General features: G+C 44.3%; 2 protein-coding genes across 2 annotated transcripts in view; one reads left to right on the forward strand and one right to left on the reverse strand.

The window, feature by feature from the left end:
- On the reverse strand, positions 1–27150 carry syngap1a (synaptic Ras GTPase activating protein 1a). Its single transcript, XM_076301710.1, has 18 exons — positions 27079–27150; positions 23168–23289; positions 21888–22041; positions 20939–21037; positions 20321–20560; positions 18224–18559; positions 17500–17644; positions 16745–16889; positions 15641–15877; positions 13741–13942; positions 12433–12632; positions 11762–11960; positions 8772–9431; positions 7161–7613; positions 6591–6764; positions 4527–4738; positions 2950–3022; positions 1–255 (listed from the first exon to the last, which is right to left on the reverse strand). Exons 1-18 carry the CDS (start codon positions 27121–27123, stop codon positions 1–3), a joined length of 3951 nt encoding a protein of 1316 aa, XP_076157825.1. The 5' UTR covers positions 27124–27150.
- LOC143140458 (ras-related protein Rab-25-like) overlaps positions 1–27801 on the forward strand; it is a 230825-nt gene that overhangs the window by 114764 nt on the left and 88260 nt on the right. The gene's annotated exons all lie outside the window — the stretch shown is intronic.

Below are 27801 nucleotides of genomic sequence, written 5' to 3' on the forward strand. Positions count from 1 at the left end.
TCAGGCTACACGTTCCCCGGTGAAGCCTGGCGCTCTGTCTGTGTTCCAGGTCGCCGTGCTCCCCGCCGTCATGGCGATGCCTGACGAAGGTAGGCCGCCATTGTGGCTGATTAGCAAGCGGGGGGGCAGCGGGGGGAGGGCGCTGTTCCAGGGGGACCCCGCCGAGGACGTGCCCAGAGAAGAGGGTCCCGAACCAGGGATCCCCCCCGGCACGTGGCAGGGGTCCACAGAGCCCAGGGAGGAGTATTGCTCTTCCTAAGGAAGGGGGGGGGGGGGGGGGGGGTGGTGGTGGAATGCGGGGAGGGGAGGAAAAGGGAAGGCAGGTGGGAACGTGAGACGATATTTCAGGAGGGGGTGAGCAGAGAAAGAGAGAAGAGCATGAGAGAAAAAGGGAGGCCAAAAAGCAGAGAATGAAGGGATACGTTAGTCGAGGGAGAGGAGGGAAGAAGGGGGAGAGGTTGAGGAAAAGAAAGAGAGAGAGAGAGAGAGAGAGAGAGAGAGAGAGAGAGAGAGAGAGAGAGAGAGAGAGAGAGAGAAAAGAAAGACGAGTCACTGAGGAGTGAACTGAGCGCAGCTCGTAAGGAGAGGAAGAGGAAGCCGAGGCAAAGGTGAAAGACGTGACGTGAGGGTTGAGGGAGACAGGGGAGGGAGAGCCAATGCTGTCTGCCTCTGATAACAAGGCAACAGAACTCGCTGTCTTCACATTCCAGGAACTTGAAATAGTCTTCAATTGCTCACAGATCAATCGACCATAGTTGAATTGCATTGTCTCCCGTAAAGAAACTTGTTTAAGTAGGAGATAACATGCTAAACATACTGCATATGGTAAACATATGATGACAAACCAATGCATACACTCATCTATGGCAATGATTCTGTGATTTTTTGCATGTTTAGCATGTTCAGTGGCAAATTAGCTAACACAGGAGCCCTACAAACGTACAGAATTTTGTGGTAACACAAAAAGAAAAAGACTCAACTTTGACAGTGGGCTGATGTACAGAGTTTATGTCCATGCAAATATTAATCTCTTTTCACAAGGCACGAGTTGCTTTGATATGTAATTTCACAGTCTGGTTTCATAAAGACAACATAAACTACAGTAAAACAAAATAGCTTTTTAGAAGGCTGTTCACTATTGTGCCAAATGACAACTGGCAAATGCATAATCAGTGCTTTTAATGCTTTATCTACTGAGAGCACTGACATATTCCTTGCCAGCAAAGAGGTTTCTCGCAACCATGGTAACAGCTCTTGGTAAGTATAGTACATTACAGAGTGAAGATCACATAAGACATACACAAGAACACACAAGAAATAGAGAGGTTTTAAAACAATCTTATCCCTAAGAGTTATTTTTCCCAATTCCAAGACCGCAATCAGAATTTACGCACAAATTGGTAAGTAATGGTTTCGGCTCTGAATTAGCCTGGTTGTGACATATAAATGATTACAGACAACACTGATCCATTTAGAGAATGTTGCATGGCATGGATATATGACAAACCTACTCAATCTTCCACAATAACCATAATTTTCCCAATCCAAAAATGAGTGATGCTATGGACTGGTTGCAATGCATTCTCACTCTTGTTCCATGTAATTTCAAAATATTCCTGCAGACAGTATTCTTGCATCAGACCAACTCACTTATCATTGTGATTATACATACTGGTCACAGTTATTCCCGATTTAGTGCAGGAGAGAATGAAAGGTTTAACTAGCCATGGCTGACTGAAAATGCACTGCCATATTTGAACCCATCAGGAAGTCAGGTAAAATTGGAAACAAGACTTGGAAACAAGACAACGTGAAAGCCTGAAACAAATCGATAAAAGTACAAACACATGAAATGAAAAGAGTCAGTGGGCAAGTGTACACAAATAATGAATTTCAGTAGTTTCCCTCAGGGTCCAGGGGTATTTGTCCTCAGTATAGGATACAACAGTATAACTAGACGAAACCTCATCCACGTCATTTCTTTAACATTGCTACCTTGAATTTCCCCTTGGGGATCAATAAAGTATCTATCTATCTGTTCTGTTAGTACGTACTGCAAAATGGACGCTTTCCTGCTGTATCACTCTGCTCATATATAGCATTCTATCTTAGTATACTACCCAAGTACACTTCACTCAGCCCCCTTGTGTCTTCTTAGGAGTGTTCAAAGACACCTGACCCTGAAAGAGTTTCAACAAGAGAAATCCTCCCCCAGACCAAGGCTAGATCCAGCCCTGGGTTCAGTGGTATTTTTGGAACACAACATCAACAACAACAACAAACATTTATATAGTGTTTTATCAAGGCACCCAAAGTGCTTTACAATGAAAAGGGAACCTCACTAATCACCACCAATGTGTAGCACCCACCTGGGTGTTGCACGGCAGCCATTATGCGCCAGAACCCTCACCACACACCAGCTTGAGGTGGAGAGTGGGGGAATGAATGAATAAATGATGGGGGTGGGGGGGGGGGGCGATTAGGGCCACGTGTTTTTCATGAGACACAGGGCAATTGTTTGTCTTATCATACAAAAAAACATGTCCATTACACAATTCAGTTAGGCTGAAAATTTAACTAAGAAAATAATAGTGCTACTAATTTTCAATCTACTAATGAGTGAACAATTACTGCATTAAGGTTGGACACTGTTGAGCTTTACTGAGCTTTGCATTACTGTTGGCAAGGCAGAGCCCCAAGGAAACAATTCCCACAATTTGTTTTTGTTTTTTGTTTTCTCCCGGTGTCTAAATTAGTGTCAGTGCCAAATTGGTATTTGCTGTTGTGGAGAGGAGAGTTGAGTTAAGCCTCTGTATGTGTCTCTGCTGGAAACTGGCGGCATGTTTATGTAACAGAGAAACTTTGGCAAAGACACAGTAAAAGTCAGTGAGTGCTTAGAGCAGCCCCCTGAGGGGAGTCTGAAAGCAGGACAATGCTCGGGTCACGTACCTGCTCAGGAAAGAGACGAGTCTTCACCTCCGGCACGGGGCCAGTGCGCAACTCATCCTCCACCGCCATTAACCTGGCCATGACAGAGAGAGCGAAAGAGAGAGAGAGAGAGAGTGGAAGGGAGAGAGGGAGAGAGAGAGGGAGGGAGAGGGAGAGTGGAAGGGAAAGAGGGAGAGAGAGAGGGAGAGTGGAAGGGAGAGAGGGAGAGAGAGAAAGAGAGAGTGAGAGATAGAGATAGAGAGGGAGAGTGGAAGGGAGAGAGGGAGAGAGAGCAAAAGAGTAGAAGGGAGAGAGAGAGATGGGGGAGAGAGAAGAGGGGGGTAGTGTTAGACACACATATACAAACACATGCACACATACACACAAATATTTTTACACACTTTGAAATTAATCTGATGATGAGAGACAGGTGCTGTCAGTTGCACGAACACACACACAATCTGGAATTCTCTCTCTCTCTCAAAACAAACAGTTGCAGTAGGACGTCATCAGGCGCACCTTCAACACACATGGTCAGAGTCCTCGTTGAGAGAGATTTTTATACCTTATCGTAACCCACTCATCATGACACTCTTATGTCAACAAACTCCCTCTTATGACAAACAAACCTACACCGCCAAACCCTTCCTTCCTCAGCACAGAAAGATACATCTATTCTAGAGCTGTCACCTGGAGACACCAAGCACCAGTAAACACCAGCTCCTCCGTCACCGTCCTGACAGTCTCCGCCTGTAATGATGGAGGACCTGCCACTGCGTAGGGACAGGACTGGAGACGTATGGACATCAAGCTCGGGCTTGACAGTTTGTCACCACCCGACACCGAGCGCCACTGGCCATGAAATGCATTAGCCTGGAGTGAATGTCACCACTGATACGCTACTTTGGTGACTCAGTGTGAACTAAAAAAAAGTAGGCTAACTTTCTGTTTTGTTTGTTGAGCTGACGTGTTTCCTTAAAGCCACAGTGCAAAAGCAGGCCTTTCCATACAGTGCAGTACACACAGATAAACACCTTTAAAGGTGTAGGTTTTTAACATAACATAAGATTCCGTTCCGCAACAATTGAAGGTTCTAAAATTCTATGTTGAATCAAAGATCCTTAATATACAACTGTCTCTGGTTGAATTCAATGAACCCAGATATTCTTGAGAACGTTCATTTCCCAACATTCCCATCACACCGGTGTGACGGTACTCCTTTAAGGGTTAAAGCTGACGATACATGAGGCAACCTTTTGTACAATGTTGCTGGGCAGTGCTCCTGTGTATTGTGGTTCTGTCAAATTCCCATTGACATTGGGCAACAATCTTTTTTCTGGAGCTTTAATCATCTTTAATGATTAAAGTTTAATGATGAACATTTAATGAACTTTTAATGATGAACTTTAAATAATCATCAGAGGGCTGTTATGATCATCCAATTTGTTGTTATGATCATCCAATCAGAACAAATGGAACCGGTTCTGTGGTTGCCAAGCAACATCGCTAAAAAAAAAGTTGCCCCATGTAGTCTATCATCACCTTTAAGAGAACCACACCGTATTTTAGAATTCTATTCCTACTCAGGTGTGCAGTACCGATTGATGATGCCTTTGATCTGTGAGTCCTTCTCCATCTGCTGCTGGCGAAGCTTCCTCTCGCTGTCGTCCAGCCTGCACTGGTACTGCTGGAGGATCTGGCTGGTCTGGTGCTCCTGCGACATCAGCCTGCGCTCGTACTCCTCCAGCTTGCGGTGAGACATCATCAGGCGCTCCTTGAGCGAGTGGATCTCCTCCTCGTACTCGCGCACCTGCAGGCACAAGAGCAGGGGAAGGGAGAGAATGGGCCTTTTTTTTCGAAACTAGTTACTTCGTACTCTCCCCAGCCACTTGCACTGCGTTTGCACGTTCACGCGGAGGGTCCGTCATATTAAGGGCCGTCCGAAACCAAATACTGTTAAGTGGTAGTGAGTTATAAGCCCTTCAATGGGGAGGGAACACCGATGCCCCCTTGTCGAGGGTGTGCATCAATTAATGTGGCACGTCACCAACGCTTCATACAAACGTGAGTTCTGTGTGAGTACACCTGTAAACAAATAAGGCATAAGGCTGCCTCAGAACCTGTTCCCACTAGGCGGAGTGAAGTTCGTTTCCAAACCTACAAAATCCAGATATGCACCAATGCAACCATCAAATGCTTGCAATGTTTTCTAAAGCACTAGTGCAGTGCCCGTTCAAACATGCTATTCCTGTAGCCCAATTACATGCCTGCAGGTAGGCCTGCTTGGAAAATAGAATAGGGAAAAACATAATTCCAGGTAAGCATTCAATAATGAATAGGCCTACAGATAATATAATAATATAATAAATGTGAAGTGAGCAGAATTTAAGCATGGCTACATTTTTACAAATGAAAATTACATAATCCTAACAGCTGTTTTGAGTCAAGGCTATATGCTTAGCCTATTGAATAACTTGATGATAGAGAAAACAAACCATTTTGTGGAATGGTGGCATCATATGAAATTTGCAATGGTGTGACTCAAAAACAGTCTCTGGTGGCCTGTAAGTGACATCACTCTCTGTCTTCCACTCGTTGCTTGTCGCTGGTTATGCTTTGCATGTGTGGCATTCTAAGACGTTCTTTAATTCGGGACCATTATCGCTCGTTTCAATTTAAGACCTTGCAGTTGGAAATGTCGTTTGCTTATTCAAAGTCTAAAGACAGTCCAAAGTAGCCTGGGCTATTCGAAGTGTCCGTTTATTGCACATCATTTTTTACGTCATTTTGAAGAACCACTGCATACCTGTGTGTCTTGGCGTGTTGTTGCAAAATCCGCGGAGTTCACTTTACTGTTGAGGTCAGACATGTTACGTTTTTACCTGTGTAACCTACACTGATCCAGCTCTGCCAAAGCCCTGCTTCTATACTCACTGGTAGCTTACAGTACAGTGGTGTGTGGGAGGGGGAGTGGCTAGCGGCGAAAGCCAATGTGCTTCTTTTACCGATATATTTAACGATATCTTTTGCATTTCTTATTCAAACAACGTCAAATTTGGCACTGCACTTACTCATGCCCATAGCAAGACACCTGCCAAGTTTGAAATCAGTCTGACAAACGGTCAGTGAGATATGCGTGCCACAGACAGACAGACAGACAGACAGACAGACAGACAGACAGACAGACACACAGACGCTTCTTGCTTTATAGATAGATGTAGAACCACAATCCAGGACAGCTGGGGCAAAAACTACATATTGCATCTTTAAAGGAGACAGGGCTGTCACATAGAATTTCCCCTCAGAAACACACACACGCACGCACGCACGCACGCACGCACGCACGCACGCACGCACGCACGCACGCACGCACGCACGCACGCACGCACGCACGCACGCACGCACGCACGCACGCACGCACGCACGCACGCACGCACGCACGCACGCACGCACGCACGCACGCACGCGCGCGCGCGCGCGCGCGCGCGCACGCACACACACACACACACACACACACACACACACACACACACACACACACACACACACACACACACACACACACACACACACACGCACACGCACACACGCACACGCACACACACACACACAAAAACAGGACATAATTAGTGTCATGCTGCAGAGAGTTCTCCATGACTGACCCTCTCCAGGCGGGACTCATCCATGCTCTTGGAGTGCTCCTTCAGCTTGAACTCCTCCCGGTCCGCGCGCAGGCTCTCGATATCGGCCGAGAGGTGCGGCATGTTGGAGACCCAAGCCACCGTGCGCTCCGACGCCGCACTGGAGGGGGTCAGTGTGGACGGAGATTTAGCGCCCTGGACAACACAAGAGAATCGGATGACAAAAATAGCCTGTCTACTGGGAACAGATTAGCAACCAGAAACACCTTTTTTTCTTGTCATTCCACCAGAAACGGTATGTGTACAACAACAGATAGACAAAATATTTTGCCATTTAGTTGCTGGATGTTGTGAGAAGCAATATATTTTGACATTTAGTTGCTGGATGTGGTGAGAAGCAATATATTATGACATTTAGTTGCTGGATAATATGAGAAGCAGTAGAGTGTAGTAAAAATATTCCTTTTCCCACTCCACAGGACATGTCTGTTGGTTTTTGGGGATAATACCAGCCCAAACAAACAAACCCACACAAATAGCACTTTCATGACATTTAATTGGAGCACCCGTGGATTTCTCCCAGCGCCTCACCGGCTTTGCGTTGGTCGGCTTAAGCAGCTGCTGCTGGGGAGACTTAGCCGTCTGGTTCTTTTTCGGCGTGTCCGTGCTCTCCGTCGCCCCCTCCTGGGCCGGAGTCTCTTGCGCCACGCTGGGCTGGTGCGGGAGCCCTGGGGCCGGGCTGTCCTTGACAGAGAGCTGCTGCCGGGGCTGGGGCCGGGCCCCGTAGCTGGACTCGGGGGACTGCAGCAGGTTGCCGCTCTGGGGCCGGGCTTTGGGCGGGGTGGACGTGGCCGCGGAGCCGACGGAGAGCTGGTGCGGCGGCTGGGGCTTGATGCGCGGCGGAGGCGGGGGGGCCAGAGGGGACACCGACGCCTGGCGGACGGGGTGGATGGTGGTCGGGGGGGTGGCGATGGAGGCGGGCGTGCCCATGCCTGTGGCCGTGGACGGAGCCATTCCCATCAGAACCTGGTGCTGGAGATTTTCCTGCAGAGAGAGAGAGAGAGAGAGAGAGAGAGAGAGAAAGGGAGAGAGAGATAGATAGAGAGAGAGAGAGAAAGGTAGAGAGATAGATAAATAGAGAGAGAGAGAGAAAGGGAGAGAGAGATGGATAGAGAGAGAGAGAGAAAGGGAGAGAGACAGAGAGAGAGAGAGAAAAAGGGAGATAGATAGATAGATAGATAGATAGAGAGAGAGAGAGAGAGAGAGAGAGAGAGAGAGAAAGGGAGATAGATAGATAGATAGATAGATAGATAGATAGATAGAGAGAAAGGGAGAGAAACAGAAACAGAAAGAGAGAGAGAGAGATAGAGAGAGAGAGTGAGAGAGAAAGGTAGAGATAGAGATAGAGAGAGACAGAGAGAGATAGAGAGAGAAAGGGAGAGAGATAGAGATAGAGAGAGGGAGAGAAACAGAAAGAGAGAGAGAGAGAGAAAGGAAGGGGTGAGAAGACGAGAATAAGAGGGCTATAATTATAAGACGGGGAGACTGAACTGTACGACCCCCAAACCAAAAATAAAATGAAGAAATACGCTTTGCCACTTTGATCTACCAATCTTTGGGTGCATATTGTCTGACACGGCCCCGTGGGGTCCCATTAACTGTGTCCTACGCAAAGGCCATGCATAATTTCACGAGTCGGGTAGACTCTCAGGTAAATAGAGAAAAGGTGCTACTTTTCATAACACCTTTTATGAAATTACAGCGTATGAAAAAAGAAGTATTGCTTACAGCGTATGAAAATGAGTATTGCTTAGATGGTAGACACCTAAAGCTCAAGGACTTTCGTTATTAATGAATCAATCATTATTCAAGCTAAAGGCCCCGTTTTCAAACATCTCATCTGATGCATTTCAGAAGCTTTTCCGACTGAGCCTCCGGTCAGTGTTAGCTTGTCTGTCAGCCGAAGAGTGGTCAGCACAGCAAACGCGCTAACAGTGAGTGAGCACGGTTAATCACCTGCACTTGCAGAGTGGTCAGCACAGCAAACGCGCTAACAGTGAGTGAGCACGGTTAATCACCTGCACTTGCAGAGTGGTCAGCACAGCAAACGCGCTAACAGTGAGTGAGCACGGTTAATCACCTGCACTTGCAGAGTGGTCAGCACAGCAAACGCACTAACAGTGAGTGAGCACGGTTAATCACCTGCACTTGCAGAGAGAGCTGCCGGCGCACATACTCGGCGTCCTGGTTCTGGCGCGTGAAGTCGTCGCTGTAGCTGTGCGAGTGGATGATGCTGGGCTGCACCAGACTGCTCTGCGGCCGCATCCCTGCGTGGTCCTCGCTGCGCGAGAAGCCGCCGCGTCCGAACGCCGGCATGTACCCCGGCGGTCCATTCTCGGGCTCGGGGGCCAGCAGGAGCGGCGGCGGGTGAGGCTGGGGGCCCGGGGCCGGCTGCGATGGCGGCGGCGGGTGTGGCGGGTACGAGTGGGGCTGCCCGTGGCCGTGGCCGTGACCGTGGCCGTGCGCCTGGACGTGGTGCAGCAGCGGCCCGTCGGCGGCGGCCATGTGGAACAGAGGGTTCTGGAAGGACAGCGGCACGTGCATGGCGGCCGCCTGCTGCTGCTGCTGCTGCGAGAGGGCGTCCGACGTGACGCCGTGGCTCAGACGCAGCCCGCCGGACATGCTGGACGCGCCCGAGCCTGCCGACGTGCGGCCGCCGCCTCGCAGCACTCCGAAGCTGCCCAGCCCAGCCAGCGAGGCCTGCGAGGAGTTCAGCATGTCGCCCGAGTGCAGGTTGGAGATGCTGTTCATCCGAGAGTCCTGCAGGTCCATCATGGACACACTCTTGTTTACACTGAGCACCTGAGACAACCATAGCAAGAACAGAAAACAACAACATTTAAACAACATATACACAACTCGTGAAAACAACATTTTAACCACATGTACACAACTCGTGAAAACAACATTTTAACCACATGTACACAACTCGTGGAAACATTGTGTAAATATTGCAAGATACAGCATGTTCCTGAAAAGGCTACATCCAAAGTCTAATCATTTTTTAGCTGCGTTTTAATTGCCTGCTGGTCTCTACCCTTAATGAGCTCAGTCTTTGATGAGCTTGAGGTGATTACAGGCAACCCTCTTGAGGTTAGCTATTATCACCTCAGCGCTGCTATGGTGCCATATGACAACAGAACTTTATTGCAATCTCACTGTCTGGGACCAGTAATGACAAACTACTTATTACATTCTTTTTCCAACCTAATATTATTTTATATTTTGACAAATTAAAATAACTGGTGGTTATCTAACACATGGGAATTGTGATAAACACTGTTCCCACATAACTGAACTTTATAGCGTAGCTGAGCTTTATAACTCAGATGTCATTTACCAAATTACTCACCACAGGACTTTAGAAGGACGAAAGGGCCGTTAACACCAGGGGCCCTATCGTGTCCCCAGCACAAGCTGGCGCAAAGCAACACACGTTTTATTCATATCGTACACCGAATCAGTGGTGAAAGTCGCCATGCGCTCGACTTTTATTAAACTTTGTTCCCAGGGGTGTGGCTATCTTTTACACCATCTAAAAAATCATTACGCCACTGACTAAGAAAAACCTGGTCTATAGCGAAAGGCACATATGAAGAACAGCTGAAGACGCACTGTCACGAGATGTAAGTAGCAACTCCTCCTTAATAGAATCCTTAGGATTTCTAGTCAGTCATACGAACACAACCGTATTTGGGTAAATGTTGCTTTTTTCAGGCTATGTTTTCGATGATAACCCCTTGTCAGTCAACAGTGAAACTGTGTAGAACTGTTTTGTTGTGTACTATGAGACCACGGTGAAGTTAGTTTCACTTTGCCTGTGAGTTCAAATAATAGGTGAGTGCAGATGCATGTAGGCTATATACTCTGCTAGTCACAAACAGGTTTTAGTAAAGCAAGGTTTAGTGGAATCCCTGTGTTTCATACGGTCCCGCGTGCAAGCAGATTCTTTCAAATGCGCCGCTGACTATCAAAACACCGACTCGCTGTTTGAAGTTGCCCTGCTTGCTGTTAAAGGGAATGACAGATGTCAATAACAATGAAGACAACTATAATGATAAAAGCATCCACACTGACCAAAGTAACAAGTCTCTCCTGGTGTTAATGAATGTGACGGCTAAAATTTGATGGATTCTGATTGGCTGTTAGCTTTTTATCATTCTCAAAATCGCTCAAAGTAATCCTTAATGATGTTATTATTATAGTTCGTGTGAACGTCATCATTCATATTAACAAGAACGATATTGTTTTATAGTTATCGTTATAGTTATCGTTCTTAGCATGAATGGCCCTTAAGTCTGGCCCTATTTTGGCTAATTTTGAACACAACACTTCTGAAGCATCAGCCTCTGAGTGTGATTTCCTTTTTTCCACTTACCAACTTTATCTGTTGGACTCTACGCACCAGGCAAAACACCTTTACATACACATACCTCATAAGGTGCAGACACCAACCACAAACACACTTTTCTGGGGTAAACACACATTGTCTCTTGGTGTTCTTTTCCTTTCAGTTTATTTGTTGTATATAACTGGACCCTGTCCCCTTCTTCAACTTTGGTTTTGATTAACTTGCTTCCACACTACCACACTAGTGTAATGCTATTTTGAGCCTTGTCAGTGGTTTAAAAATAGGGATTTGTTTTGACGTGTCTCCATTCTCCCTTGTGCTTTCACTATAAACCATTTGGCTGCAAAAAACGGACTAGCTCAGAACTCCTCTGATTGTATTATAGCTCCCAAGCAAAACTTTGAATTCGTTATCATCCATAAATACACCCTAGGTTGTTTTTTTTAATCTCTGGATTATTCCTTTAACTTAGAAGCAGCACTAAAGAAGATTTGCTCTCGGTGTCCCATTACAGTTGAGAAACACAATAATAAACAAACTAAAAATGTGTCTTTTGCAACAAAGTATGAACATAACTCGGATACAATATAGAGGGAATGCACCGACAGCAGTCTTCAAATTCCTGTAGCATAGCAGCTTATTCAAAAGCTTGTTTTACAAGCAATAAGACCTGCTCAGAGTGCGGCAGAAGTGCTGTTCAGAGAGTTTATGTGCCATCTAAATGATTTTGGAAATGTTATTTTCAGGTAAAAAAAAAAACCTCACAGAGGGGCACACTTACCTTCTGGTCAGGCTCGGTGATGTCTGAGCTGCTGGTGCAGTAAGCCGGACTGGAGCGGGCCAGAGGAGGCCGGGTCACGTAGAACAGGTCTTTGGACGACGCCCGGTGGTCCCGCTCGCCGTACGGCCCCATGCCCATGTGAGCGAGGCCCGAGGGCATCCCAGAGGAGGGTGAGGGCAGTCGAGAGATGTCTATGGAGCTGGTGGGCAAAGACCAGACACACAAATCAGACCACGGGCAAAACAGCCAAGCTACACCGGGAGGGCAACTGAAGTGTTCCGTTCACGGAGCGTAGAAATGGTTTGTGCGCAGTGCTCTCGTGTCATGATGTTCAGGACATACTCTCTATTACTCAGACTTGCGCCCGGTCTGATAAGCTGTGTATAACTGTTCACAGTGCTCAACTCAGAGGGGTATACTATGAATCGAGATTACTGGTTTACCCCGGTAACTTCGGGAGTAACCACTGATCTCTAAAAGAGTGCTTTACTCCATGTATTGCTTCTGAAGTGACATAATGTTTTGAGATCAGCGGTAACTCCTGAAGTTGCCTAAGTAAGCCAGCAACCTCGCTTCATAGTATACCCCTCATATCTGCAAACTGACGGTAACTTCCTGTTGGTCTCGGCGTCACACAGTCTGGTGCTACTGACCTATCCAGCGGTGTGTACCTGTTGAGGTCCCTCATCATGAGGCTCTGGAAGTCGGACGAGACCATGTGGTTGAAGCTCGTGGCAGCACGTGTAAGCAGCCGGTCGGGCGGCCTCTGCTCCGGCTGCTGGGTGGCCTGGCGGTGAAGCTGCGGGTTCCTGAGGGCTACGCTGATGTCGTTCAGGAGCCGGGGTAAGGGCCCCAGCTTCAGGATGGCATCCTGCGGGGGACACAAGGCACAACACCGCACAATCCTTGTGACTATCCCTTCCTCTTCTTCTTCCCCTGACTTAACCTCGCTTGAACTGGCATTCTATTCTATGCGAGTAGTACTTACAGTACTGCTGCACTAACATGACTGATCCCTTTTATGTAAGTCATCTTGGATGAAAGTGTCAGCTAAATGACTAAATGTAAATCTAAATGTGAGCACAGCACCACAGGTGTACGGAGCCCGGGAGGTGTCATTGCAAGATATTTTTGTATATTGAGAGAATGTGCACTAGTTTTAGTAAATTTTGTGCTCATTGTACTAAATTGTGGTCTCATTTCACTGGATTGTGTGCACAATTTAGTATATTGTGTGCTCATTTTACTACATAGTGCTCTCGTTTTACTAAATTGTGGTCTCATTTTATTCGATTGTGCGCTTAATTTAGTAAATCGTTCACACATTTTACTATATTGTGCGCACAATTTACTAAATCGTGAGAGCACAATTTAGTAAAATGAGCGCACCATTTATTAAAACGTGTGCACAATTTAGTAAACCGTGTGTACAATTTAGTAAAATGAGCACACAATTAAGGAAAATGAGGACACATTTTCTGGATATATACCAACAAATATCTTGCAATAACCCCTCCAGGGTTCTGTACAGGATGTGCTCTCTCCATTTTTCAGGAGTACAACAAAAACCCCTCTTGCTGATTGAGTATGAGTACTCAGAGTGCTGATGTAAGTACGTTTAATCAAATCAATCAAATCTACACGCCATAGCCTGCCAGGAACTGTTGTCATTGTTGAATTTAAAGATTCAGTAAAAGCTTTCAAGCAGACAACTAATTTCTCTCTGCAATTTGGCATACTCCAACCTGATATTTAGTAGAGTGAGAATGGTCAGTAGTCCCACTGACACAGCCAGTATTCTTACTCTAATTCAGCATTTATTGGCTCTGATGGAAGAGAGCATGGTGTTGACACACTGCAGGTAATTTGTCATTAAGTGCTACACAGAACTGCTGTCTTCAGTTGCTGGGTTTCATAATGAACTGGCAACATAACATGAAGTTACATGATCCAGCTGTAGAGATGGAGCTCTTGTTAACCTTGCTAAGTTGAGCCATGACCTCCCAGAGAAGGCTATGCAGCACGGAGAGCTCCCGGCCGAGGTCGATGTAGCCTTCGAAGGGGCTGGCGTTGCTGCCGCAGTCCACGTTAGAGATCTCGTAGAGGAACTGCTGCATGGAGCCCCACTCCATCTCCAGGAACTCGTTCATGAAGCACATGTAGTCCTCCTTACCGCCGAACCTGACGGGGAACAAGGGGATAAAAAGAGAAGTGTGTGGGAGAGAGAGAAAGGAAGGGTGGGGAGGAGGGGGTAACCAGGAGGGGAGAGAGAGAGAGAGAGAGAAAGAGAGAGAGAGAGAGAAGAAAGGAGGATGAGGAGGAGAGAGAGAGTGAAGGACAGAGCAAGTGGTTGGAGTGGAGAGGGAGAGGGAGAGAACAGGAATGAAGAGAGAGGAATCCATGTTGGGAGAGAGAGCCAAGCGGCAGATGACAACATGGAGGACACCATGGAAAAGAACAGAGGAAAGGAGAAGAAATGGAGACAGAGAGAGAAAGGGACAATGAAACATTTCCATGGGAATGGACAACACTTGATTGTACTGCTATAGAACCTACTGCTATTTTACATATTTAATTATACTTTGTGTTAATGTCTTTCTATTTATGTGGATGTGGGGTGAGATGATACAGAATAGTACTGTAATTTGAGAGCTTAGTATCTTCCTAAAATCAATGTGCTTTATGGATTAGTACATGAATGAAACTGGAAAACTAGGTCAAAAATGAATTATGGCATTTGGGCTGTTTAAATCTGCTGACTGGTTCCCAGACATATTTTAGCATATGGATTAAATACAATGTTACATAAGACTCTTAATACTGCTGTACAGGACGCTGGTTTTGGAGCACGTAGGCTATAGCTGGTTTTCACACTGGTTTTCATTCTACCATTAAAAAATAACCCCTGAACAACAACAACATCAACATGGTCCTATACCTATACTATAACTATACTGACCAACAAGGAAATATATCAATAGGTGGGTCTCAGTTTTATTTTTATGTGACCCACACAAAGAAAGCATTGATCTTAATAATAACGCTAAGTCATACAAAAGATGTTTATATGACTCAAAGGACCTTTTATGATCTTGGACAATGAACTGGCATGATGAGGACAAGCAGTAGCAAGTAACTGTTTATTCACCATTTACTGTATTTAGTTAATGTACTCCAATGTGCTCCTCAATGTTTATTTATCAATTGGAGACTTTAAAAGCAGAGGATGTACAGTACATCGGTGGTGTTGACACAATGCCACATGAAAGCTCTTGGGACAGATATAGCACACCATCATATGCTTATGTTATGTCATTATAGTGTGTGTACTGTTCAAGCTGTCTGGTACATTAGCTCTGCTGAAAAAAATGAATGAAAAACATGACATAACAAATAAGAAAATATGCTCCGCAGCAAATAAACACAGCTTTGTCTGACACTAAGCTGGTCTGTGAATGGTTGTTCCAGCTCCTTGATCTTTGTTATCAAAAGAAAACATGGCGGCTTAGTTTAATATGTGAATCTAATCAGAAAATCTGCTATTTCTTGACAGGCTTGACATTTGAGGCAATTGAAAGAGAACACTGTCATTTCAACCACTCATTCACTCAAGACAGGGAATCTAAAACACCTTGAAGCGACTCATCTTTCTTCCTTTCTGAGACGAACATCATGATAATGATGTACACACAAAGGCTGATTCTACATACTGGGTGCAGTGGTGACAGACTTCGGACAAAGACACCAGAAACACCATGATGCTTGAGAACAGTGGATCAGAACTCAGGTCTCTGACGAAGGGCGTATGAAGGGCGTACGAGGGTTGTGTGGGGAGGTGAGTGGATGTAGCCTTAATGGGAGTGGACCCTAGTGACTGACTTGGAGAAGCTGGCCAGGTTCTGCACCACCTTGGCGATGAGGGTGAGCGTGCGCGAGGTCCGCGGCCCTGGGTACTCCTGCGTGAGGTTGAAGAGCGACGGCGACATGACGGCAGGGCACAGGAAGCGCAGAAAGAGCGAGGCGCTGATGAGGCGGTCAGCGATGTCCTCGCGCCCGTGCTCAGCGCAGCGCACCCGCCAGGAGGAGAACACCTCCTTTAGCTCGCGGGGGAACACACTGCAGAGACAGAGAGAGAGAGAGAGAGGGACAGAGAGAGAGAGAGAGAAAGAGAGGGAGACAGAAGGAGACAAAGAGAGAGTGAGAGAGAGAGAGAGGGACAGAGAGAGAGAGAAAGACATCTGAATTTGAAAGATGGGGTAGGAACTGTGACTGCTGTAGGAAAAGATTAGCTGCTTCAAATGGTGTATACATGGAGCTCTCGTTTCATTATGCTAACATGACACTCCCCAGTAATCAGTGTGTAAACAATCAACATTTGGGGGCTTACAATTACAATTCAGTTACAGTTATGATTGCGGTATTTTGCAGACACGTTTGTCCAAAGGATTCTTTCAAAACATTAGTTAAAAAACAATGGTAAGCAATATTATAATGTTTGTACACATATTATCTATTTATGGATATACTTTTTTGCTTAGCCACCAACAAGCAACCAATGGGAGTTGATGATATTGCGATAAGAGCCAGATCATTGACCAATGGGAGTTGATGATATTGCAATAAGAGCCAGATCATTGACCAATGGGAGTTGATGATATTGCAACAAGAGCCAGATCATTGACCAATGGGAGTTGATGATATTGCAGTAAAAGCCAGATCACTCACCAATGAGAGTTGATGATATTGCAATAAGAGCCAGATCATTGACCAATGGGATTTGATGATATTGCAGTAAGAGCCAGATCACTCACCAATGAGAGTTGATGATATTGCAATAAGAGCCAGATCATTGACCAATGGGAGTTGATGATATTGCAGTAAGAGCCAGATCACTCACCAATGAGAGTTGATGATATTGCAATAAGAGCCAGATCATTGACCAATGGGATTTGATGATATTGCAGTAAGAGCCAGATCACTCACCAATGGGAGTTGATGATCTTACATAGTGCCAGCTCGCAGCACATGCGGAGATTGGCCTGGCGGTCCGGCAGCACAGAGGGCGGAGTCTGCATGGGGTCCACCTCACAGTTCTCCTCGGACTCGTACAACGCTCGGATGAACTCCCCTGTGGAGAGGTGCCATCACTGCTGTCACACACAGCAGCCTACATTTTATTATTAATTTTTCATATATTTTTTTTTTTTTTTTGGGGGGGGGGGCATTTATGCCTCTAATCTGACAGGACAGTAGAGAGAGTGACAGGAAGTGAGTGGGAGAGAGAGAGGACCCGGCTGACAAAGCATATTTCTGAGTTCTAAAGGAAGTAGTAAAGGAATTGCAGGGAACATCACTAATAAATGTTATGTTAATAACAGATAGAGTGTGGGGTGTGTGTGTGAATGTGTGTGCGTGTGTGTGCGTGTGTGTTCGTGTGTGTTCGTGTGTGTGTGTGTGTGTGTCCTATTAAATACTCTGCAATGGGAAAATAATCTCTTGTTCACTGATCCAGTCATTTGCAGTGCAGCGACTGGGAGAGAATGAATTCACAAAACAATTTATGGATAACGGATCCAACCATTTGGGGAAATTACTATTGACAACAAAGAACACATTTGAATGACAAGCACCATCACATTCAATTATAAGAATTTAAATGAACCTGCCTGGTGCATCTGTACTGAACTAAATGGGCACCAGAGCTGAATACTTTATTGTCATCAAAAACAGCGACTCACCTATGGCGTCCTTGAGGTACCTGTGTCCGATTAGTTTGAGGTACTCCTCTATGGCTTTCGTGGCCAGGGTGTTATCCCTGAAGATGAGATGTTCTCGATCAATGAAGCGGTCCACTTCGCTCATTGCCATGTCTGACAGAAAATCCTATAAACGTATCAACAAACAAATCACAAACTCAAGGCTGAGCGGGATGACACTGAACAGATCAAGATGTTCACATACCAAGCTTCAAAGAAGTTAAAGAGTACTTCAAAAGTCTAGCAAGGAAATCATTTGAGTTAACCAGTAGATCTATTACCAGGTGGAAGCAGCTTAAAATGTTGCAGGTGTTGTGGCCATAAAGTGAACTCATATAATGATGTCATGTATACCTTCTGTCATTTGTTATTGGTAGAACAATATGGATGCAATAATAACCATCATCACCTGTTATCCCAGGACCAGATGTGACACTGCAGTCCTACCTAACTCATGATAATGACGATTGCTCGAGGAGTGTATGTGTGCTCCTAGTGTGTGTACTCCAAGTAAGATCACTGCTCCAAGTGTGTGTGTGTGTGTGTGTGTGTGTGTGTGTGTGTGTGTGTGTGTGTGTGTGTGTGTGTACACTACCCCCGGATAGGTAAAATGCAGAGGACAAATGTCCTACAGGAGTTTCCTACAGGACAATAAAATATAACTTAACTTAATGAGACTACGGTGGCTGAGAGGGGTCAGAGCTACCTTTGCTTTCCCCGTGCTCTGCAGGATGTGCACCAGTGCGCAGGCCACCTCCTCTTTGCTCTTGACACTCAGCAGCGGCTCCAGCACGGTGCAGAGCGTGCGGTAGTTGTTGGTGACGTACTCGGCAAACTCCTTGTACAGCTCCATGGGCAGGATGCTCATGGTCTGGTAGCGCGACTTGAGGCGAATCGAGGCGTTGATGATCTTGCTGCCCCCGCCCCCGCCCCCTTTGGTCAGGATGCTGGGCTGGATGACGGGGTACCATTGCTCCACAAACTGCCGACCGGTGAGGCTGGAGATGGGGATGCTGACCAGTCCGAGGTAAGTACTCTTCTCCTGGTGAACAACAACAGCAACAACTTGAATTTATATATACTGTACAAAAAATATATATATATATTATATATACTGCTCAAAAAAATTAAGGGAACACCTACAGTTTTTCACAATTGTTAAAACATATTTTTGTAAACCTTCCACCCTTTTCTCCATTATCAAACTACATTCACAGAATGTCTGACAGTTCTTGCAAAATAAAACACTCGCCTCAAAAGTTTTACTTGTGCTCAGAACCAAACGGTGTCAGAGTACAGATCCAGTGTATGATTGAAGTGTTCCTTTATTTATTTTTTGAGCAGTATATATATAATAATATATACCGGTAAGAGAATAAGTATTTGAACCCATGCTAAAGTTGACTAAAATGCTCATTGGGTTCAATGCAAATCAAACCAGCTAATAGGCTAACTGAAAAACACACCATGCCAATCTCTAGGTATGGTGAAGGGTATGTGATGATGTGGGGCTTTTTTTAATTCCAAAGGCCAAGGAAACTTTATCAGGATGCATAGTATCCTGGATCCATGAAATAAGTGGCCTTTAAAAATAAAAAATCTGCCTGCCTCTATGGGAATTTAACATAGGGGTCAAATACTTATTGCCCCTGCAATTTAAGGAAGAACATTTATTTATTTACGATACATTCTTTATTCACTAAGATTGGTGTCCTTAAAGGTTGGATTTTTACTATTTGTTTTAATTAAGGCATTAAGATCAATGTTTTTATATTTTTCAGATGTTTTTATATTTTTCTTTTTAGTCAACTTTAGCATGGATTCAAATACTTATTCTCCCCACTGTATACACACAAGGTATAGTAGGGGTATAAAGGTACACATATTCATACCGAACTGTTTAGGTACAGGATGTTAGGTTCAATGCAGATGTGTACCGAATGTACTGTATCTAATGAAGTTATAATCAGTAATCAACAGTTTTTTACCTGTGGACCATGTTTCAAATTCGAGTTCCCACACAAACATATTAAGTGGCGAACCATATGTCAGTTTAGTCAATTAACATCAAAAAACATTTGACACCTTTTCAAAATACTACTCCCGCTGCGCATCAGCAATATTGTCAGTGAGTTTTAGGCTTGCAGTTAACCGAATCGAACAATTAACGGAACCGTGACTTCAAAACTGAGGTATACACCGAACCGTGAGTTTTGTGCACTGTTACACTCTAGTATATAGCGCCTTTTTCAAGGCAACCATCGCTTTACAGTGAAGGGGGAACTTCACCAACAATCACCAATGTGTAGCACACACCTGGGTGATGCACGGCAGCCATTATATACCAGAACACTCATCACACACCAGCTTGAGGTGGATATTAAGGGAATGAATGAATGAGCCAATTACACTGGGGCATGATTAGGGGGCCAGATTGAATGAGCCAGGTTGGAATTCAGCCAGGACACCGGGGAAACCCCTACTATTTGCGATAAGTGCCATGGGATCTTTAATGACCACTATGAGTCAGGACCTCGGTCTCATCTGAAGGACAATCTCACCCGAAGACCAACAGTCGCTGCATTTGGTGGTTAGCCAGAATACAACGAGAATAGAGAAAATATGACTTTTAAAAGGAAAGATTCACAAAATCTAAGCTACCATCCACACATCTATCAGAATAACATGAAAGACCCAATCCCTCTCAACTTTAGAAAACTTGAACAGTAAAATACAGTGGTTGTTAAAGACTTGGATGCAAGTGCAAGTGAGTTGGAATGTGATATAAACTGCTGCCACTGACCTTGCGTTTCTTCTTGTCTGTCTCCTTGTACAGGTGCAGGCGGAGGCTGCGGATGGCTGGGAGGTTGTTGAACTCGAAGTGCTCCCCCCAAAAGACCGTGTCGGTGCGCAGCTTGCTCGTGGTGCGAGCGTAGAGCATGTCGTCCAGGTACAGCTCGCAGTAGTAGCGCTTCTTCGTCGGCAGATCCCGAGCCTCGATGATCCACAGTTTGAGAACATTGTCGACTCGTCGGCTGTTGTCCTGGGTGATGAGAACAACAGCATCAGTTGAGACACTCATATGGCATCTATCTCATATTTTGTGTCGCAAATATGAATGGCAATAATGCGTTTTCATGGATATATCAAAGGTTACTAGATATTATGTGTAATTATCATATCATCAAATTATATCATGTATAAACAATGTATTATAACTATGACTATGTCTCAACAGTCAGAAACATTAATGTGAATTGAACGGCTATAATAGGCAAGTAGTGGGCTTCTGTGATATTGTTACAGTGAAACCGTGCTGTTGGTTTTCAGAGACTTGATTAAAACTGCTCTTACTCACCTTGTTAGGTTTAACAGCACGTTGAAGGTTCTCAGAGACTTGATTAAAACGGCCCTTTCTCACCTTGTTAGGTTTAACAGCACGTTGAAGGTTCTCAATCCACTTATCCCTCTCTGCGGCTGAACGGCAGGCAAAACATTTTGTCCCTGAGGCAGTGGTCACCTGAGGCAGCAGATATACATGTTACAAGAGGAACTACAATAGTAGACATTAAATAATTATAACTGTGCATTACACACGCATACACATATTTAGCAGGATGTAATACAACCAAATTAAATATTCAAATGTAATATATACTGTAAAACCCCTGAAATGTGGATGCAAGGCAGCAAGCCTTTCCCTGCACGAATCTATTAACCATATCAGCTTTTGTGGTAAATATGTTTTATATCTCATGAAGTATGTGTATGTGTTTACGTCTGTTTATATAATCTATCACCATGGAGAGAGGCTGGTGTTGTTTTGACCTTCATGCATCATAAAATGGCTGCATACAACATCTAATAGATGATGATCATCTGAGCAAACAGCTATTAGTGAAAGACCCTTTAAGGTCACCAATTACCTTGATGCCTAATCTGCCACTCTTTATTGCAATTATTTTTGATGTTTGTAAATAGAAAGAGGCACATTTGAACATTTGTTTATTTCTCTAAAATCAATCAATATTTCAGTGTTTACTTTTGCCACCGTTGCTTTGTACACAGGTCTTGTTGCCTGTTGCAACTTCAATCATTTATGAGTTGCAAGATATGAAACATAAATTATTTTTGTTCAGGTAGAGCACTGTGAAACATACCAACAAAGACACAAACACACACACACACACACACACATCCACACACACACACACACACACACACACACACACACAAACACACACACACACACACACACACACACACACACACACACACACACACACACACACACACACACACACACACACACACACACACACACACACACACACACACACACACACACACACACACACACACACACAAACCTCAAAGCAGTACTCCTGTCCTAGAATACTGGAGTGGACCGGCTTGATGATGGCATCCTCGTCCAAGGTGATGTCCAGAGCTTCTGCCGCACTGCTGGGGGACAGCAAGGACTCGTGGGAGTGCGACTCCTTAAAGCTCTGCATCAGACGAGTCCTAAGAAGAGAGAGGAAGAGAGAAGGACACAGAGAACATGACAAATAGATAGAGGAAGAGAGGACAAAGAGAGAGACAGAGAGAAAGAGAAAGAGAAAGAGAAAGAGAGAGAAAGAAGGACATAAAGAGAATGATAAATAGATAGAGGAAGAGAGGACAAACAGAGGGAGAGAGAGAGAAAGAGAGAAAGAAGGACAGAGAGAGAATGACAAATGGACAAAGAAAGAGAGGACAAAGAGAGAGAGAAAGGTGGAGAGAAATATAGAGAGTGGGTGAGTTAGACAGGAGTGAAGAAAAAGAAAGATCAGCACTTTTTTACTTTCCTTTCATCAAGGAAAACTACATTTGTGTTTGGTTAACAACTGAACAAGGTAATCAATTCAATCTCACGTAATCTTAAACACCAAAGTGCATTCAGTAGAAAATGAGAAGGCATTAATGAGGTAATAAATTGAAGGGAAAATTATTAAATTAGAGGCAAATTAGAAGGTAAAATTAGTGATAAGAAGTCGAGTTGAAGATTGGCTCCAAGTGGCTTATGTATGCCACTGAAATGCAGTTAAATACAGTGGCTCCAGGGTGCTTACAAATAAATACATCAAGGTGAAAGGTCAAAATAATTCAAATGAAAAAAAGAAAGCTTTGAGGGCGCATTCACACTGGGTCCGTTTAACTGGACAGTACCCGAGTGCGATTACTCCCCCCTAGCCCTGACCCAGCTGGTCTCTGTTCACATTACATTTTTGTTTGCGGACCTGGGTCCGTTTATGTCATAAACACTAGCTTCTTTTTACGAATATCGCTTGGTAACATTGCAAAAACGGCAGTTTATTTCCTGGTTTTGGAACAGACAGCATTCAAACTGCACCGGATTTCTAGGATTTCTAACAAACCGTAGACTGCATTTACATTGGCAAATATCACCGAACCATCGGTTCAAACGAACTTGGGTCCGGACCTGGTGTGAATGCACCCTGAGAGAGATTGGAGGACATAAGTTGAGCTTGGAACACTTTAGTTCTACAGAATATTCCCCCAATTATTCCCAAATAATGACTAATGCTAGTACTATATCCACAAGCAGAATTTGTTCCAGTCTGTCAATGAAAGACGGATGGATCCAAACCTCTCTTGGTCGGCACTGCGGAACCGTGGGAGAATCATGTGGCGGAAGCTGTTGGTACGGTCCAGTTTGGGTTGGCTCTTTGCCCTCTTAATTGAGCCCTTCAACCGGCGACTCAGAAAACTCTAGAGAAGCAAAAAAAAACAGACACACAAAGAAGCTATTAGAAAGGGAAAGCTCGGATACCCAGATAGATAAAAAAACAATACACAAATAAACAGCTGAACTGTATGGTACAAGGACCTTTTAGCACATCAAGTGTGAGGCTATTAGGAAAGAGAACATCATTTATCTTTGTTTGTCTAGTAGAGAAGCCTAGAACATCAGTGGTGTAGAATATGAAACTCCTGAGGGGGTTCTTGATATGATTCTGTCTCAAGTCTGAGTCGGTCATATGCACAGATACGTCAGTAGTAGAAAAAATGTGACATGCCTTTTAAAAGAGCGAGGTTGATTTATGTTCATGTTCATGACGTGTTCAACATAGAGAGAAAAAACACAGATGAGATGTACTATGGAGAGCTTAAGAGAAAACTCAAATGGAATACTGCATGTATAAACGAGCATGAAACACCCGAAAAATAAGCCCAAAAACAGTAACAGAACCTATTAAAGACCCGTATTGAAATATTAAAAAAAAATCCCCACTGTGCTTCCATTAGGCTACCACCGGAGGATGGTGCAGGACCATAAATAGCCAGACCCCACTCCTTGACACACACACACACACACACACACACACACACACACACACACACACACACACACACACACACACACACACACACACACACACACACACACACACACACACACACACACACACACACACACACACACACACACACACACACACACACACACACACACACACACACACTTCAGGCTAGTGACATTTCCGCTTCTGGAAGGGTGAATCACATAAAGCTCTGCCCACGCACAGTCTAAGAGCTACCCAAGAGGGTACCTGCCGTTCTGCAATTGCTGATCCAGAACACACTGAACACATTGCAGTGGACTGGCCCACTTCACATCATTTCAGCTCTGTTTGCCCACTTTCAGCCAGCAACCAGCTAATTACTGGCATCCAAATGCATGCATTTTTAAAAAAATGCCAAATAGTCATAGATCCCACTTATTTCTTAATACACGTTAATTACTAATTTATATTCATTCATTCATTCACCACTCAGTCCTGCACATTCTCTCCACAAAAATAATTTACGCTTGTCAATTTGTCTCCATCTCCTACTCCATCCCCTACTTTTGTGTATGTACAGTAAATGAGTGTGTGCATAGTGTGCTTCTGTGTGTGTGTGTGTGTGTGTGTGTATGTATGTGTGTGTGGGTTCGCTTGTGAGTGTGTGTGGGGGGTAATGGGGTGTGTGTGTGTGTTTATGTGTATGTGTGCGTGCATGTGAGTGCGTGCCTGTATGTGCATGTGTACATGTGCACTGTGTGTGTGTGTGTGTGTGTGTGTGTGTGTGTGTGTGTTTGTCTATGTGTGTGTGTGCGCGTGTGTGCATGCATGTGTGCGTTTGTGTGTGTGTGCGCTACACCTCTGAAAGTAATTGTAGGTGAATAATTACTTAAAATTAATCTTAGACTGGCGAACTTCAGGAAAAACTCAGGAATCAAGTTTATTCTATTACAGGCAAAGAGGGTACAAAAAAAAGGTCTATGTAGGCCTAGCCCAGGCCTAAAAGGCCTAGGTTGGCCTAGAGCCAACTCCTCTCTTCCGCTCTACATCCTTAGTCTGACAATCCAAAATCTGATCTCACAAACATTGCAGTTTAGTTACTTTTAAATGGTTTAAACAAAGAACAAAATGGCGCCAAGAACAAGCCCACTTGATTGGTTCTACAGTTGGTATCAGACACACCTACTCACACCCACTTCACACCTATGAATTCTTGTCAGAATAGCATGAGGAGAGATATCTTATATATCAGAAATATCACTTATAGAATGTTCCAAACATTCTCACAATCACATCATTACAATCCTTGTAATGAGACTATCAAAATGATACCAGACATGAATACATTTACATTTCATGATACATGGATACATTATATCAAGGAAGCATCCTTTGTCTTGTGTAAGTGATAGGCCTTAAACCAGCACATTAGCATTCCATTGGGGGAGGGGATAGTGTCTTTGTTTAAAACCAAGATGGGTTACATGGCTAACTAAAAGTAGTCTTGAAGTTAAATTATTATCCATTTTAACCATACATTTTATTGCTATCACCTCAAATGAGTGGATAGGGGATGTGTTGACATGGCCTAAGTTCTCGAGATATTCACAGAAAACTGTGTCCGGCCTAACCTCCTTCCGGTGCGGCGGGTGGGCGACGGATCAAAGCGAAAAATAACAGTTCTGTGTCATCCTTGTCGGGCTACATACCCACCAAGTTTTGTGCAGCGCGGTCTACCCGCGGCGGTTATAATAATAATAAAGTAATATACTGTATAGAATGCTCATTACATTGTGTTGTCTACAAATAACTGCTGTCACTGTGACTTGGGCAGCTTTAATGCACTTATAGCACTTCTAGAACTGGATTTCAAACATTTTTGAAAATGAATAAAACAATCAATCACACTCACCATTATGCTCAGATTTAAAGCCATTAGTTGCTAAGACTTAATACCATTATGCTACAATTTAATAACCAAAACGTGTAAGACCAGACTAAGTGTATTCATTTAACAATGAAAGAAGAGACAGTGGATTTTAGGGGAACATGTTTTTAGGGGAAAAAAGAATGTGCAAGTTCAATAAAACTTAATCTTCAACTGTCACCGAACAGAATGGAATTCAATAGACAAAGCTCAGACATTTCAAGCTGAGAACATTAGATTTTCTTACCTTTTATTTAAGAGCTCTGACATCAAAGCTTTGACATACCGTTGAATTTAGTATGAGCTATCTAGTGCTCACCTCAACTGAGGACACACAACATACAAATAAAAGTATGAAATGTTTCATTTCAATGTAAAGTTGAAATGTGCTTGTCCTTGTTGCAGATCAGTTCAATGGGTCATTCTGAGGGAACTGTCTGGAATTGTTTTTATGTTGTTCATCTTATTTCATATCTTCTCAGACACAGTGTCCCTCAGGTTGTGTGACTAAGGATGATGGTTTTTAAATCGAGTTTGTCCTTACATTTCTTTGCCAGATGGGTCTCAGGACAGTTTTTTTTTTTCATGATTGTGCTCAAATTTGATAGCAAAGGAAGGGAGCCGATGAGTTTGTTTTTATTGAGTGATAAATGCTGATGTGTTTGTGTTGAAAACCGCAGTTGTGCAGGGCAGGCTAACGTCTCTAGTTGTTTAGTTGTCTAGTTGTTCTTTAGCTTTGCTTTAGCATTATAGCTACATCTATTTGCTTTAGTGGTTATAGCTATATATACAAAAACTCAAAAATGTTTAGCACGTTTTGAAGATACATAAAATATATCATTATGTTATCATTGTCATATTTCACATGACAAACCATCATTACATCACTTGCCCTCAGTGCGCTTCATTGGCATAAAACTTTCATAACTTCACTGATTTTACATAGACGTCACAGATTATGATTAATTAATTGTCTTTTTATCTGTGTCGTGGAGAGAATCAAGCTGCACCGATGCGAATCACATCTTTGCGAAATCCCACTTGGAAGATGAACTGTATTTGATGTGTGTGTGTGTGCATATGTATGTGTGTGTGTGTGTGTGTGTGTGTGTGAGTGTGAGAGAGAGAGAGAGAGAGAGAGAGAGAGAGAAGAAGTGAAGGGATAGGAGGGGGGTCTGAAGCAGAAGATGGTTGATGATAATGATGATGATGAGGATGATTATGAAATAGGTGGAGGACTGACACGTGTTTTTTTTGGGGGGGGGGGCGTGAGGGGAGGGTACTCACAGGCTGTCGGAAGGGTTGAGAAGGGGCATTGGGAGGGGTTTCCATGCTTGTCTGCCTCGCAGGGGCAAAGTGGCTCCTAGGAGCACCAGCGTGCTCTGAGAGAAAAAGAGACAGCAATAAGGGAAAATAAAAAGAAAGAAAGAAAAAAAAGAGAGAGAGAGAAAGAAAGTAAGAAAAGGACTCGTCAGAAAATATGGGAGAGAGAAGGAATACATAGATAGATAGATAGATAGATAGATAGATGATAGATAGATAGATGCATTCACAAGGCAATACGATTATACTCTCCCCTCCCTATGTAGTTCACAGTTTCCTCAGTGCATCGACGAGTCATACAAAAGCAGCTTCCACAGGGGCGCAAGAGGTGGAGGGCATGACTAGCAATGTTGCACACACACAACGTCCCACACACACACACAACACCAACAGCCCACTGCCATAGTAACTACCGTCAACATGGAAATCCACAGGCAGGCTCCACACACACGAAAATGGGAAAAAGCCTGCAGGGGAAACTGCGAGATTGATCCCGCTGCTTCAATCAGTGACTACTGACTACAAGAGAGGATGGCAAGCCTGCGTTACAAACATTTGGCATCCCACTCAGAGGCTATCAATACAGTTCCGCGCGGCCGGACAACCCACAGACAAACTCAATGAGACAACTCCACTCTCGTGGCAACCTACAGTACAGACAGAGCTTAATAATACTCTGCAACACAC

This window comes from Alosa pseudoharengus, unplaced genomic scaffold (assembly GCF_046254945.1).
Source record: "Alosa pseudoharengus isolate Yale_2024_CS ecotype anadromous, Long Island Sound unplaced genomic scaffold, YU_APseudo_1.1 YU_APseudo_1.1_scf_23, whole genome shotgun sequence".
Lineage (NCBI taxonomy): Eukaryota > Metazoa > Chordata > Actinopteri > Clupeiformes > Clupeidae > Alosa > Alosa pseudoharengus.

Bases quoted from the DNA above. Each gene is read 5' to 3' on its own strand.
- syngap1a (XM_076301710.1), bottom strand. From the start codon at position 27,123: ATGGAAACCCCTCCCAATGCCCCTTCTCAACCCTTCCGACAGCCT. The intron at 7,614-8,771 runs GTGATTAACCGT...CTCTCTCTGCAG, and splicing joins AGCTCTCTCTGCAAGTGCAG to GAAAATCTCCAGCACCAGGT. The intron at 256-2,949 runs GTACGTGACCCG...CCCCTTCCTTAG, and splicing joins CTCGTCTCTTTCCTGAGCAG to GAAGAGCAATACTCCTCCCT.